The sequence below is a fragment of the Doryrhamphus excisus genome, linkage group LG21, assembly GCF_037039965.1.
Source record: "Doryrhamphus excisus strain RoL-2023G ecotype Guam linkage group LG21, RoL_Dexc_Guam_v1.1, whole genome shotgun sequence".
Taxonomy (NCBI): domain Eukaryota; kingdom Metazoa; phylum Chordata; class Actinopteri; order Syngnathiformes; family Syngnathidae; genus Doryrhamphus; species Doryrhamphus excisus.
The window spans coordinates 13,980,522-13,994,745 of NC_136377.1; the positions used below are offsets into that span (position 1 = coordinate 13,980,522).

Consider the following 14,224-nt stretch of genomic DNA (forward strand, 5'->3'; position numbering starts at 1 on the left):
AACATGTATCAAATATATAGTCTGGCCCCCCAACCCGTGCCATTTTGTCAACAGTGAGTCCCTCACGTCAAAACGTTTGGGGTTTGGGGTTATGTAATGCTTTGAAAGGGAGTAGCAGGATTTTAAAGTGCATACGATATTGGACAGGAAACCAGTGGGGGTTTTATAGGATGGGGGGGCTCATAAGAGCGAGTGTGAGTGAGTAAACGGGTAGCAGAGGTCTGAATATACTGTCGTTTATTGAGAGTTTTGTGTGGAAGTCCGTAGAAAATGCTGTTACGGTAATCAAGTCTGGTGGGGATGAAAGCGTCAATGAGGGTTTCATGACATCATAGCCTAATTTGCATAACTGGCATTGCTGCTGGAGGAGAGACAATGGGCAAGGCAAAAAAAGCAAAGCAAAAACGGCTGTCAAATGATTAAAAAATTGACTCAGATTAATCCGTTTTTCAATTAATTGGGATTAATCACCTTTCGCAAATATGTGTGAAATATGCCAATTTTGACTGTATTTAATGAACAGAAAGCTAAATGACAGGATGATACATATTGTATTAAAAAGTACAGCGGGTTTGGACCGGGGCTTTATAGCCGCTGTCTGACGGATGATCACATCACCAGCCTCAAACTCACCACACCCTGCCAATTGCTTGCCCCCAGTTGTGCAGTGTGCATAACATACGTATATCACTCTCACAAAGACAGGACGTCCCATACATGGCAGACATGCTTGTTCTGGATGCTGCAGCAGGGGGTGGAGCACCCATATTAGAAACACAAATTCTCACAAATTCTCACAAAATTGTCAAATAAGACCAGAAAAAATTAGCATTTTTGAAAGAGAGAGGGGTTTGAATAAATTGGTAAGTTGGCCACACTGATCCCTCCTGCTACGTCTTCTTTTTCTCTGGCAGACCAGGTGCGTATGAGGTACTATATCGTGGGGCAGAGTTCCAATAACATCTATTTTACAAGTTGGAAGTTGCATCGACATTCACAGACAGCCCAAACATAATGTGTTTCACATCCATCCATCCATTCATCCATCCATCCATCCATTTTCTCCGGGTAGCGCCAATTCTATTTGTGGTGGGCTGCCACAATGAACTGATTCTATGAATGTATTAGCATTTAAATGCTCCGAAACTAAAAATGTCAAATGCATCACTGCCAAAAAACAAAGACACATTCTATCCTTGTGTCGAATATTTTCCTGGCACCTAATCCTCTCCCACTGAGAATGTTCTTGAGATTTTTTGCCTCTTTGTGAGCATGATCCATGGTTCTACCTCAGGCATCCCAAGTTTGCACAAGAGCACCTGGCCCGGCGTCAAAAGAGCAAATTTCAATGACAAAGTGAAGGCAATTGTTAGCTGACTGGGAGTGTTTTGGGTGGATGCACGATGGGACTTGTATTGATGGACCATTCACTTTCGCAGCGTTCCTTAGTTTGGACCAATCATCTGATAGAAGTCGCCACCAGTTACCTTGACACTGATTAATTATCCCAAATGAGAGTTCCAGGACCTTCTACGGCGCATCTGCAACTATGAAGCCTTCAGATGTCTCCATTAGGACCCGTCATTTCCTCCATGATCACACGGGTTTTCTGCATGGACTCTGCACTTTCTCCGCTCTCAGGGTCCCAGCCAGACGTCTTCTGCGGTCGCTCGTCCAGCTTGCTAAATCACAAGCAGATGAAGTCGACTCCAGAGCGAACATCTGTGCACTGGACTGTCCAGCACTCGTGATGGGAACCATTACAGAGTGTCAGAAGAAATGTGCCGGTCAACTCAAAGCGTTTTCATGAATTTGTGAAGTGATGAGGTCAAGGATTGAGAAGTTTATTGAAATAGCTTTTAAAAAACAACAAAGGACTCTCACCGGCCGTTTAATTAGGTACACTATGAATGCGGGAGTGTCCAAACTGTGATGTGGGGTTATTATGCAACAGCTGGTGCAGCTGCACCAAAGTACGTTGGTAAACCTCACTCTTAATAGTGGCCTTTTAGCTTGATGGCTAGCATTCTCCGCTCTAAACTAAAGGTCCCTGGTTCAACCCTGGGTCATAAACCAGGGTCTCAATGAGCACAAGCCATCAAGCAAAAAGTTTGCGCCATTAGCTCGATGTCCAGCGCAACTCTTAAGGTGGATGAGACTAAAGTTTAGGGGGATGCCCTAACTTTTACAAATGCGTACAAGTATCTTGTCCTACTCTCTGACACCTCAGAGTTGACTGCTCGGGTTTTAGCTCGATGACTAGCGCTTTCGACTCTCGTTCTGTAGATGGGCTGGCTTCAATTAAACACACTGAAACCACTCCAATGCAGGCATGCTAAGCAATCAGGGACGACTGCTTCCTGTATTCATACTCTATATCAGGGGTGGGCAAACTACAGCCCGGGGGCCACATGCGGCCCACCAAGCGTTTGAATCCGTTGAATCAGTTGCTTTCGAAGTATTTCAACTTTTAACATACAAACTGGCAACATGACTTGCAAGTCGGATGTCTTATTTAGTAAAAAAAAAAAAACAACAAAACTGTAAAATTAAATGACATAGTTTGATGTGCTCCTGAAAAAAGGGACATGAGAACATACATCTGATAGTATAACACTTTTAATGATAAAATTAAACAAATAATTCAAGGAAAATTATAAACATAAAATAGTGTGTGTGTGCGTTAAATATATGTTCTGGCCCCCCGGACAATTTTGTTGACTCAAAATTGTTTTTGTTAACTCTTTACGTGCAATAAATATTTTTAATGACCTCTCATGGACCACAAGGGGAACCACTGCATTACCGCAACGTAACGTGTAAGGAAAGCTTTTCTTGATGACTGCGCTCCCAACTCTCTTGACATCATGAACCAGCTCCTGTCTTGTCATTATGGGCTGCTCCTTCATCTTTGTCAAAATCCTCCTTACCCCACCAGGTGAAATCTCCCATGGCTCTCCAGAGCACGGACGATTCTACCGCCCTGCCAAAAAGTGCTGGTTTTGTAAGAGGGTAAACTTACGTAATCAACAGACCAAATACTCCCACGCCCACGCTCATTATGCTTAGAACAAATTTATTGTTGTTTGCTTTTTCTTCTCTTTTTACAGCAGATGAACCTGAAGAGAACCACAGCAGACAGAAGCAGTATAGTCGCAGCAGCCCCCAGCAGCAGGAAGACATCCAGGCCATAGTACGAGTACCACGCCATCTTATAGTAGGCCTCCGTGCGCAGGTGAGGCGCCCCCTTGTGGCGCATCACATACTCCACCCAGAAAATGGCCCGGTCCTTGGGTGTCGTTGGCTGATCTCGATGCAGCCGCGACAGCCTTTGCATGTTCCGCCTGTAGCTGTCCTGGTGGAGGACCTCTTTGAGGCTCTCCTCAAAGTCTTGGCTGAGATGAAGCAGCTCCAGGATCTTGACCGCGCCTCTGTCCTGCAAGCGCAGCAGGTTGTCGCGCTGGTCGAAGAACAAGGGAATGCCAAGGACGGGGACGCCGTGGTAAATGGCCTCTTGGAGTCCGTTGGTTCCTCCGTGAGATATAAAGACTTTGGTCTGAGGGTGGCCCAATAGATCCGTCTGTGGCATCCAGTCCAGCATGAGGGTGTTGTTTCCCAGCGTTGATGGCCGAGACCCCTTGTGTCGCCAAATGACCTAAATGTGAAGAAGAAGTCGTAAAGTAGTTTCTCCGCCATCGCCATCCTGGACTGTCAACGCAAACATCACCAAGACGCCTTACCTTCTGAGGCAACTTAGCAAAGATGGCAGCAATTTCTTCAGTGTCCTCGGGTGGCATCTCATTCACTAAACTGCCCATGCTCATGACAATGACGCCATCCTCCCCAGCGCTCTGAACAAAGTCCTCCAGGTCCGCTGGCAGGGGATTGGCCGGTTTACACTGGAAGCCTCCGATGTAGATAACATTGGGCATGGTTGGCCTTGGGAAATCGAACACAAAATCCGAGCGGAAGAGCCAAATGTCGGCCTCCTGGAGCAGTGAGGTGGTGTCACAACCGCCCTTGAAGTATTTCTCACACACGGTGGTAAAGATGGGCTCTATGTAGACTTTATGCTGGAAAGAGGAGATGACATAGAGGAGCACGTTCTTCACCCTCTGGAAGAAGTCCATCTTGTCCGTCAAGAACGACCCTGGCACTGGGACATAGGAGAGCGGAGAGGGAGCGATCGCGACATGACCATCTCCGGCGGGGATCCAACGGACGTTGAGCACTAGAGGCAAGTCCAGATACTTGGCGAGCACGACTCCGGTCAAGCAGGCTGGGTCGGTGAAGACCAGGTCGTAATGGGAATCTTTAAACATCTGGACAGTGGCTTTATCATCCAGTAACTGACTGAGGGCTTTTGCCCAGAAGGAATGGAACCCCAACAGCATGTTGAAGAACTCTGGGTGCATTTCACGTCCTTGTCTGTGGCCCTGAAAAACACAAAACTGGATTTGAGTTCAACACAAATGTTTGGAAGCAAAAAGCATCCCTGAAGTGGTGAGTAATATTTATTACTTGTGCTTTTACTTTGGCGCCTTTGTGTTTTTATAACTATCACCAGTAACCGGTAGAGCAGCGCTTCCCAAACTTCTTACAGTGACGTATGCCTTCAGACATTTGACAGGAAGCCATGTACTTCCTGCTCCTGCACAGTTCAAAAACATAAACCTTTTTCATCTTAATTAACTTGAAATAGTTCATTTTTCCTCACAAGGGTCGCGGCGGGGTGCTGGAGCCTATCCCAGCTGTCTTCGGGCGAGAGGCGGGGTACACCCTGGACTGGTCGCCAGCCAATCACAGGGCACATATAGACAAACAACCATTCACACTCACATTCATACCTATGGACAATTTGGAGTCACCAATTAACCTAGCATGTTTTTGGAATGTGGGAGGAAACCGGAGTACCCGGAGAAAACCCACGCGTGCACGGGGAGAACATGCAAACTCCACACAGAGATGGCCCGAGATGGGAATTGAACCCTGGTCTCCTAGCTGTGAAATAGTAATCATAATTAATTGGTTATAAATTAGAATTTTTAATCAAGTTTCACATGAGCGCTAATAAGTAGATAAGGAATACTGATAATGCCCAAAAATGTAATGCACCTTTACATATGATGGTATATGTACTGTGTCCGGGTTGCTCAGTACAATATGGCTACACTCTTGCCAATATACATAGCTTACACTTGTGCAAATGTTGGGAATGTTGAAAAGTGAGTCACAACGCTAATGAAACTTTATGATGGCCAGAGTTTGACACTGGAACAGATTAATTTGCAATCCAATAACGTGCTTCTAAATCCAAATTTCCTAGCATGAATCAACAGATTGTGTTTGTCAGCAGTGGTTCTGTTGTACACACGGACCAGAACCCTGTGCCACCCACCCGAATAATTTCACGCATAAAGTCGAAAAAGTCATCCCACTGTGTAGGCAGATCGATAGTGATGGAGGTGTACAGCGGCGACGTCTCCGCCATGTAAATGCTGTGGGTTTCTCGGATCACGGTCAGGTTGTGTCCTCGCTGGTGGAGTTCCTCCAGCAGGACCTTCATGTTGATCCAGTGGCTGCCGTCGATGGGGACCACCAGGATGTTTCCTCCATCGCAAGAAGAAAACAGACACAGGCTGAGCAATAAAAAAGCTCCACTGACGCGAGGAACCCCTAGAAGGAGAAGAACAGCACACTCACTGTTGTGTTCCCAATAATAGCGGTGTGTTGAAGGTCAATTGGGTTCAGGTGTGGAGGAGACATACTTGGCACCCCCATCACCGTCATCCTCAGCTTCCTGGAGGTGTGTTTGGGCTCCTTATTACAGTGGGTTCAAATTTTGTGGCGCAGCCCACGCAGTGGTAATTTGGTAGCGTACCACTGTGCGTAGCCTGACAGTGACAAACAAAGATGCGGAGAAAGCTCGCCACCTCCGACCTGGGGCTCTAATTTCATAGACCAGGCGCAAATTTTGTGAGCAGCACAGTGTGGCGCAGCGCCGCGCACCCACGCCTCCATCCCTCCCGCTGGCCCAAGTGTCAAAGAGGGAGGACAAACACCTATCATTGCCTTTAAATGCGCCGGACTGCGTCATTCACCACATACGCCACCTTGTAGGACACGTCATCTGTTCCTTAAACACACCGTCAAACTAATCCTAGCATCTTGTTTTCCGCCAGCATTCCTGCTCTACGTGGCCAAGTACCTTTCATGGTATATTTGCGGTATCGTCCGAGTTATTAGTTGCCGAATGGGTCACTTTCTCTTGTTTCCACACCGTCCGCACTGCGTGTTGGCTCATTTGTGATTGGATTACGAAGGGGATGGACATCTTCCCAGTGCCAAGAGCACTCGTGCACACTACCACCACCAAGACACAGTTACAGTATCTTGCCTACACTCCAATGGCTGTGTGTTGACTCATTTTTAGTGGCCAATAAGCAGGCTACTTTAAAGTATATCCAGTTCCATTGTACTGTGACGAGATATACTGTGAGGGCTGTATTAGCGTAAATATAATATCAGTCGTTCATTGGAAAGCCATGGCAAACACAGCATTCACATTTTGTGAAGGAATAACACACCTTGTAGGCATTTTTATGCAGAATATAATAATATAATTATTTTAATAATAGGAGGAATAAAAGGAATAAATGCTAATAATGTGTTTTCTATAGGGTTTTCCTGCCTTTTTAAACATGTTACTCTAATTGAGAACAGTAAGTGATGAAGGGCATGAACATACCTGTCATGCTGTGGAATCCCAGCAGGTCCCCCACTCAGCCGACTGGCGGACTAAGCAGAACTGAACCCACGTGTTGGACTTCAAACCTGTACACATATGCTGTGGACGGCTCTGCAAACATCACGTGTTGTCTTGAATGAGTGACTGAAGGGGGGTGACTTAATAAAACACCAAGATAACTGCTGCCATGGTGCTCATCTGTCTTTTATTGTCCAAGTATTTGTTGCCAAAGCCACGAGGAAGTGGACAAATCATTAAAAGACCACATTCATCTTGACTCGTCATCAACATTCATCAGCAACAACACAGTAATATGAAGGAAACTTTGTATATTAATACCACAATAAATCATCATTAATATGCATTATTCATCCCAACAGCAGACGCACGTACAGTCTTCCCTCACCGCTTTGTGGTTTGAACAAAAAAAATCTATTATTAGTCTTGTTATGTATTATTATTACAAGTATTATTATGTTACTAGATGGCAGTAATGTTACTTTAATGAGACATTAAGTTATCTTAACGTACACCGCATGGAGTCAGCCATGGGTGCAGAGTCTGGCCAGTAGCTCCAAATGATCGTCCGTCATAGACATAACATAGTGAAAATAAGTTCTCCCATTCCTTGTGGAAGTGGTACTTTTTGGAGTCTTACTTTGTCCTTCTTCCCCAACCAAACCTTTTATTAAGTTTACTTGAAATAAACTGGGCTGCACGGCAGGCAAGTGGTTAGCGTGTAGACCTCGCAGCTAGGAGACCAGGGTTCAATTCCACCCTCGGCCATTTCTGTGTGGAGTTTTAATGTTCTCCCCGTGCATGCGTGGGTTCTCATTTTGTTGCTGAAAACAATAACTTTTTCGACCTTTTCTTGACATTAATATATATGGGTCAAAATTGACCCGAACACCATAACATTTGGGTTGAACATGTTTCTTTAGTGATTAATACTAAAATTAGAAAATAATAAAACTAATTGATTTAAGAGATATGTTCTATAGCCAGGATTAACAAAAGAACCTTCAATTTATTGATATGATTCTATTGAAATGGAGGGGTATAGTGACAAAAAAAGGCCTACATGCCCACATCAAAAGTATTAAAACCAATATTTTCATGGATGAGGAAGCCTAAGAAAGTAACCAAAACATGAGAAGCAAATTTGATGGTAACTTATTGTTTTTTGTGTATTTTATAGCTGATTTAATACATGGGTCAAAACCGACCCGTTAACATAAGAGGCGACACCAGAAAGCTAACACAAGAGGAAGGTTAAATGGATGGTGGGATGGTGCAGACGGACGATGGTTTAGACAACCTCTACGTCGCAACAACAGGAAACTGCTCCCTGTCCACTTTTTATGCTTTGTGCGTGTAAAAGGTCCAGGTGTTTCCTTCTGTACTTTTATCAAACACACACCCTGGACACATTCTGCCACACAGCGCTTGGGACTTTTGGACTTTGTTCGTCGTCAGTTGTGCAATAATAACACAGGCGAGCTGTCAAAGTTAAATAGTATTAAAAAGGCGGCGGCGGCCACCACATTATTGTCAATAAATAAACCCTATGCCCTTTTGTTTTTGCAGCCCGGCTCTGTCAGGATGACATGCGTATGGAAAGTAGCGGTGTGTGACTCACGTGGAGGCAGTGGCGATGTGAGGTGAAGACCGAGCCGCCTTGATGGAGTCTGTTCACAACTGCAGGAGGACACACATTGTACCAACACACACATGCTATACCGCCATCAACAGAAGAATGTCAGCTAAAAGCTCAACAAAACCAAATTTCATAGCACAAAAACTTAAATGAGCAAATGCTGGTATGCAAATGAGCCAACACGCACTGCGGACTTTGTAGAAACAGAGAGATAGACCCATTGGACAATTAATAATTAACAACAACTAAGAACAAAGATTAATGCATGGCGGCGTGGGTGCGCTGGCCACACCCCTTTTCTACCAAATCAGAGCCCAGAGTTCTACTAATGTCAATGTGATCCGGACTGTCTTATATGGGCTTGCAGATTGCCTGCACTCAGTAAACGCAGACCTATGTATCCGGAAGTCCTTGGGAGTGTGACCAATCACAGCGGAGTGGAGGCGGGCCTGGGTGGAATAAATTACAGATATGGCGGGAAACAGGAAGTTCATGGAAACACTGCAGAGAGAGGTGCAGAATCTGGAAGATCTAGAAAGTTTTCTGTGTAGCTGTTCCGTAGGAGTCCACAACGCAATACAAAGTGCCTAAAATGAGCATAATAGGTCGCCTTTAATGGTCAATTTTCGGCTGCACGGTAGCCGAGTGGTTAGCACGCAGGCCTCACAGCGAGGAGACCACAGCCCTGTGTGTGGAGTTTGCATGTTCTCCCCGTGCATGCGTGGGTTTTCTCCGGGTACTCCGGTTTCCTCCCACATTCCAAAAACATGCTAGGTTAATTAGCCACTCCAAATTGTCCATAGGTATGAATGTGAGTGTGAATGGTTGTTTGTCTATATGTGCCCTGTGATTGGCTGGCCACCAGTTCAAGGTGTACCCCGCCTCTCACCCAAAGACAGAACCCCTTGCGACTCTTGTGAGGATAAGCGGTAGAAAATGAATGAATGAATAATAGTCAATTTTATTTTCAGAATATGCTGAAAGCCAAAAAGGACTGCAATGTACAACAACAATAAACAAGCCACTTGCATTTTAGTCAATCAGTAGTAAGTTTGGCTTGGAAAAAATGATTTAGGAATAAGAATCAGAGGAGAGTGTTGCTATTTTTCCATCTTGGATCAGTGTAAGTGTTAACAATAGCAAGTTGCTGGGCAGGGTCCACTCGGACTCCCAGTGTGATCAATGGAACCAAGTGTGGCCTCTCGCTGCAATGACTCATTTGGAAAGATGACGAAGAAGATTACATCATGTCAACTGTAGTCTCCTCTTGTCCAAAAGAGTGAATGATGTTCTTACGGGTGAGGACAAATTCACTGAACCACATCCTTGTCTCCCAAACGCTCATTGAAGATGCATCAATCGTCTCCTAAAAGTGAGAGCCCGGTCATTGCCGCCCGCGTTCATGTGCGCTCACTCACACATTCCTGCTGCTCGAGAGGGAACAGGTACACGCTTGCCAAATAACTATGTCGTTGTCAGCTGCACTGGCGATGTGGATGATGTCAGCGTGTTAGCACGACAGCGGCAGCTGACATAGTATGAAAACCTCCATCAACAAACACCAGCAACCTTCTGCTTCGTGTGCCAGCCTGCTCACTCGTGCATGAGTGTATACTCTCGCTTCTTGAGGATCGGCATTGGATGCGTTCGGATGGAAGGTAGCTCCAAGCAGGCGGGCCACATTGCACACCTTGATCCAGATCCTCACCAAAATGCACCACCTCTACACTCTTTAGTGGAAATATGAAATGTCATGATGCACAAAATCAATTGAAGCCTTGTTGATGTTTGAATATTGAATATAATCGGAGACCTGAGTTCGATTCTCTGCTTGGGGATCTCTTTGTGGAGTTTGCATGTTCTCCCCGTGCGTGCGTGGGTTTTCTCCGGGTGCTCCGGTTTCCTCCCACATTCCAAAAACATGCTAGGTTAATTGGCCACTCCAAATTGTCCATAGGTATGAATGTGAGTGTGAATGGTTGTTTGTCTATATGTGCCCTGTGATTGGCTGGCCACCAGACCGGGGTGTACCCCGCCTCTCGCCGGAAGATAACTGGCAACACTGGTGGGCATAAGCAGCATAGAAAAAGGATGGATGGATCTTAAAAATGCATTTCTATATTTTATATTATATATGATATATATATTTATATTTTCAACTCAGTAGATTGGATTGGCCCTCAAATGTTCATTATTCTTGGCACAGAAACAAAACTGACTAGTGTCCTGCACATTGACCAGATTGCACACTTAATAAAAAAAAATACAATTAATTAAATGTCACGCCCTGTGTGGGTTCGTGCGTGACAGTTTGTCTATGTTCCCTGTCTGGGCTATGGTTTCCCTTTTGAACACTCTTATTTTGTACCTGACTTCCTGTTTTGCCGCCTCTGCCTTTGTTGCCATAGCTACCCACGCCTGTCCCTAATTTGTGCTGTCTATTTAGTTCAGGTGTGTGCTTCTCCTTTTGTTGGATCATTGTCGTTTGTCGTTTGATACCTGAGTTGCTTTTTCTGCTGCTGCAATTATGGCATGCAAATAAACCTTCTTTACCTGCTATTGGTCCTGCTCTCTGCATCCTGGGGTCGAACTTTAAAGCTCTCAAGCCGAACCGTGACATTAAATCTGCCTTGAGCACTGGAAAAATACTCATGCCTAATCTCAACTATACTTTAAGTTTGTTTTCTTTAAAAAAAAAAAAAAAGTTAAAATTCACACATTTGTGGAGTATTTTTTGTATTGAAAAATAAAGTTGCCCCCTTTAAATACTGTACTAGTCACATGGTTGTCAGGAAGTTGCACCTCTGGGATCGTCTGCAGGCTACGGGAACACAATCTTGGTCATTTATTTTTATGTGTATTCAATGATATGGCTGAGGCCGGGTTAAAATCCCAGCACAGTCATACGTAAATTCTTTTTCCTGTGAAATGTCAAATGAGTCATCTTCATCTTCGAAAACTTGCCTGACTAAACTAGCCAACCCACATTATGAGTAGTTCAATATGTATATTATCTTGGGGTGTCGTGAACTCACATCCTGGGACTGGTATCATCATCAACAGTCTTTTATATGCTTGTACTGTGCAGTCTAAATCAAGAAAAACAGTAAGTGGATATTCTTATCACTTGCGAACAAACGTAAGTCTCATTGCGGATGTACAGTTTAAGTATGCTAGGAAATCCCAGAGAATACATTTGCACTCATTCATTTATTAATTTCCCACTGCTTATCCTCACGAGGGTCGCAGGGGTATGCTGGAGCCTATCCCAGCTGTCTTTGGGCGAGAGGCAGGATACACCCTGGACTGGTGGCCAGTCAATCATAAAGCACATACAGGAAAGACATACAGGAAAAAACGTTGCACGTTGCAAACAAATGAGCAGTAACATGCACACCGTGTGTTGACTTTTACTTCATATTACACAACAGCCTCGTCTTTGACACTGTGTGAATTCCACACACACAGTCCGAGAGGGCTCGGAGCTGTTTACATGCCATAGTTTATGACCCATTACGGCCCTGTCAAGATGTCACCAGTGACATCATCACTGGCTACAGGGACGCCATGTAGACTCCACCACTGGTTGGAGATGATCCGACTCTTTTACAACTCTGTGAATCATTGGTTTTGTGACCGCAGACGACTCCGAGCTAAACAAAAAAACAAACTGGTAATCAGTACATTCCGACAAACTTGCCCTGGGGTCCTGTAGGGGGTGCTAATGGGAGAAAGTGAGTGACAGACACCACGGCGCCATCTGCTGGATCTGGAGGGGCAGTGCCCCAGCTGGCCCCAGTGGACAAAGAGGAAATGGGTTGTCACACTTGCTTCAAGGTGGAAATATGAGAATTTTACAGCTGGAATTGTCGATAGGATATCCTAGAAGCAATTTATTACCTGTTTAATGATGAGCAATAAAATAAAATGTTTTCCATTGTAGTATGATTATTACGTCTTCCTTACAGTGCGGTGGTTACACTTTAATATGGAGGATTTATGTGAACTAAAACACAGCTACAGTACGCTTAACGTGAGCTGACAGTGATCCCAAACAGATACACAGATACACACACACACTTCCTGTTCATATCCCATAAGCTACCTGAGCTGAGTCTCCCACCTGACAAGCCCACTCAGGATCACAGTAGCATCTAATTGCATCCCCAGGCCCCGTAAAACCCGTGTCGTCGCCATTACGACACAATCTGGCCGCCACACAAATGCTGTGCAAGTTTCCAAGCCTGAACCCGAGCCAAGCAGGCGTCTCTGTGGCTTGTTAGGCGAGTCAACTTCGCAACATTCCCTTCAGTACGGAAGCCAAACGTGCGGCACATTTATCACCTTAAAGTCTTCTACTCCATGAATGAAGCCGGACAAGGTGGTCTTTAAGTCTTTATTTTCTTTAACTGATCCTCACGCGGGACTCAGTCTGGTTCATGCTGTCCGCCTGCAGATGTAATCATGTGACATCCACGCTACATTCAAACAGGCGGCGATGATGTCATCTTCCAGATGCACGGCTTACCGTGCTTACATCGCCCCCACCAACGCCCTCGTTAGTTTTTCCAACATGTCCTCCACCTGTCAGGCTTCAGTGGAGCTGCTCGGGGCAGGAATGCCACGTTAATCCCCCGCATCATTTGTATGCCTGACTGCGGGCTGAAAGCTCCCCACGAGGTCTCTTGAGGGAAGATTCAACACATGCTGAACGTCCAAATCAAAGATGGCAGCTCACACCCACACTCGCTCCTTGTTTTTACTTCATAGACGTTTTCCAGCTGCTGACTCCTCCACTTCATACTAGGAGGACTAACACTAACACTATGGTTGCTATGGCGAGTGGATGCTTGTACCCAACATAACTGCCATTCCCACCCCACGGTGACGAGAGACACATTTTCATTTCCACGGCGTTGTTTAGAGAAGCAGGGATGGAAAATGTACGCTTTTATTGTTCTTGGACGGAACAAGCGACTTTGACACAACCTGAATCCAAACTATTTAAATAAGCATCAGGTTTCATGGAAAAATTATACCCTCGACTTGAGCTTGACTTGACGTCTGGGGGGGCGTTATGGCGACTTTATGGCACCTTTGAGGGGATTTACACTCGATATGTTATATTTTAGATGGGGTATCAAACATTTGCAGCTTTGCCCCTCCAGAGACTCACAAACGACATTGTTGTATAAATATAACATTGCTAAACACTGTATTTTTATTTACAATATAACCACTCACACCACTTGTAGGTTTTGTATTTGTAAACTTTATATATCGAATCCTAGGATTACATTTTAGTGATTCCGCTTTCACGTAGCCTTAAATTCCTGTAAAATAGAACATTCATTTATTCATTTTCTACCGCTTATCCTCAAGAGGTCTGTCTTCGGACAAGAGGCGGGGTACACCCTGGACTGGTGGCCAGCCAATCACAGGGCACATATAGACAAACAACCATTCACACTCACATTTGGAGTGGCCAATTAACCTAGCATGTTTTTGGAATGTGGGAGGAAACCGGAGTACCCGGAGAAAACCCACGCACGCACGGGGAGAACATGCGGCCACATGCGGCCCACCAAGTGTTTGACTCCGGCCCGCCAGTTGCTTTCTAAGTATTTCAACTTTTAACATACAAACTGGCAACATGACTTGCAAGTCTGATGTCTTATTTGGTAAAAAAAAAGAAAAAAAAACACAAAAAAACACAAAACTGTGAAATTAAATGACATAGTTTGATGTAGTCTGATGTTTAAAGTGCTCCCGAAAAAAGGGACATGAGAACATACATCTGATAGTATATTTTTTACTTT

The 14,224-nt window shown here is 44.8% G+C and overlaps 1 protein-coding gene across 3 annotated transcripts; it reads right to left on the bottom strand.

Annotated features, from left to right (window-relative positions):
- Positions 1 to 3,059: 3,059 nt before the first annotated feature.
- ugt5d1 (UDP glucuronosyltransferase 5 family, polypeptide D1) lies at positions 3,060 to 6,809 on the bottom strand. 3 transcript variants are annotated; one of them, XM_058086880.2, is made up of 4 exons: positions 6,749 to 6,809; positions 5,399 to 5,676; positions 3,741 to 4,436; positions 3,060 to 3,655 (listed from the first exon to the last, which is right to left on the bottom strand). In XM_058086880.2, exons 1-4 carry the CDS (start codon positions 6,753 to 6,755, stop codon positions 3,077 to 3,079), a joined length of 1,560 nt encoding a protein of 519 aa, XP_057942863.2. In that variant the 5' UTR covers positions 6,756 to 6,809; the 3' UTR covers positions 3,060 to 3,076. The 3 variants fall into 3 exon arrangements, with proteins under 3 accessions (XP_057942863.2, XP_057942864.2, XP_078643817.1); XM_058086881.2 differs by having other exon boundaries at positions 5,399 to 5,610; positions 6,749 to 6,795; XM_078787691.1 differs by lacking the exon at positions 6,749 to 6,809 and adding an exon at positions 5,704 to 5,752 and having other exon boundaries at positions 5,399 to 5,610.
- Between the last annotated feature and the right edge of the window lie 7,415 nt (positions 6,810 to 14,224).

Excerpts from the sequence above, each read along its gene's own strand:
- ugt5d1 (XM_058086880.2), bottom strand. Across the intron at positions 4,437-5,398 it reads TTATGCGTGAAATTATTCGG|GGCCACAGACAAGGACGTGA; the intron begins GTGGGTGGCACA and ends TGTGTTTTTCAG. Across the intron at positions 3,656-3,740 it reads TTGCTAAGTTGCCTCAGAAG|GTCATTTGGCGACACAAGGG; the intron begins GTAAGGCGTCTT and ends CTTCACATTTAG.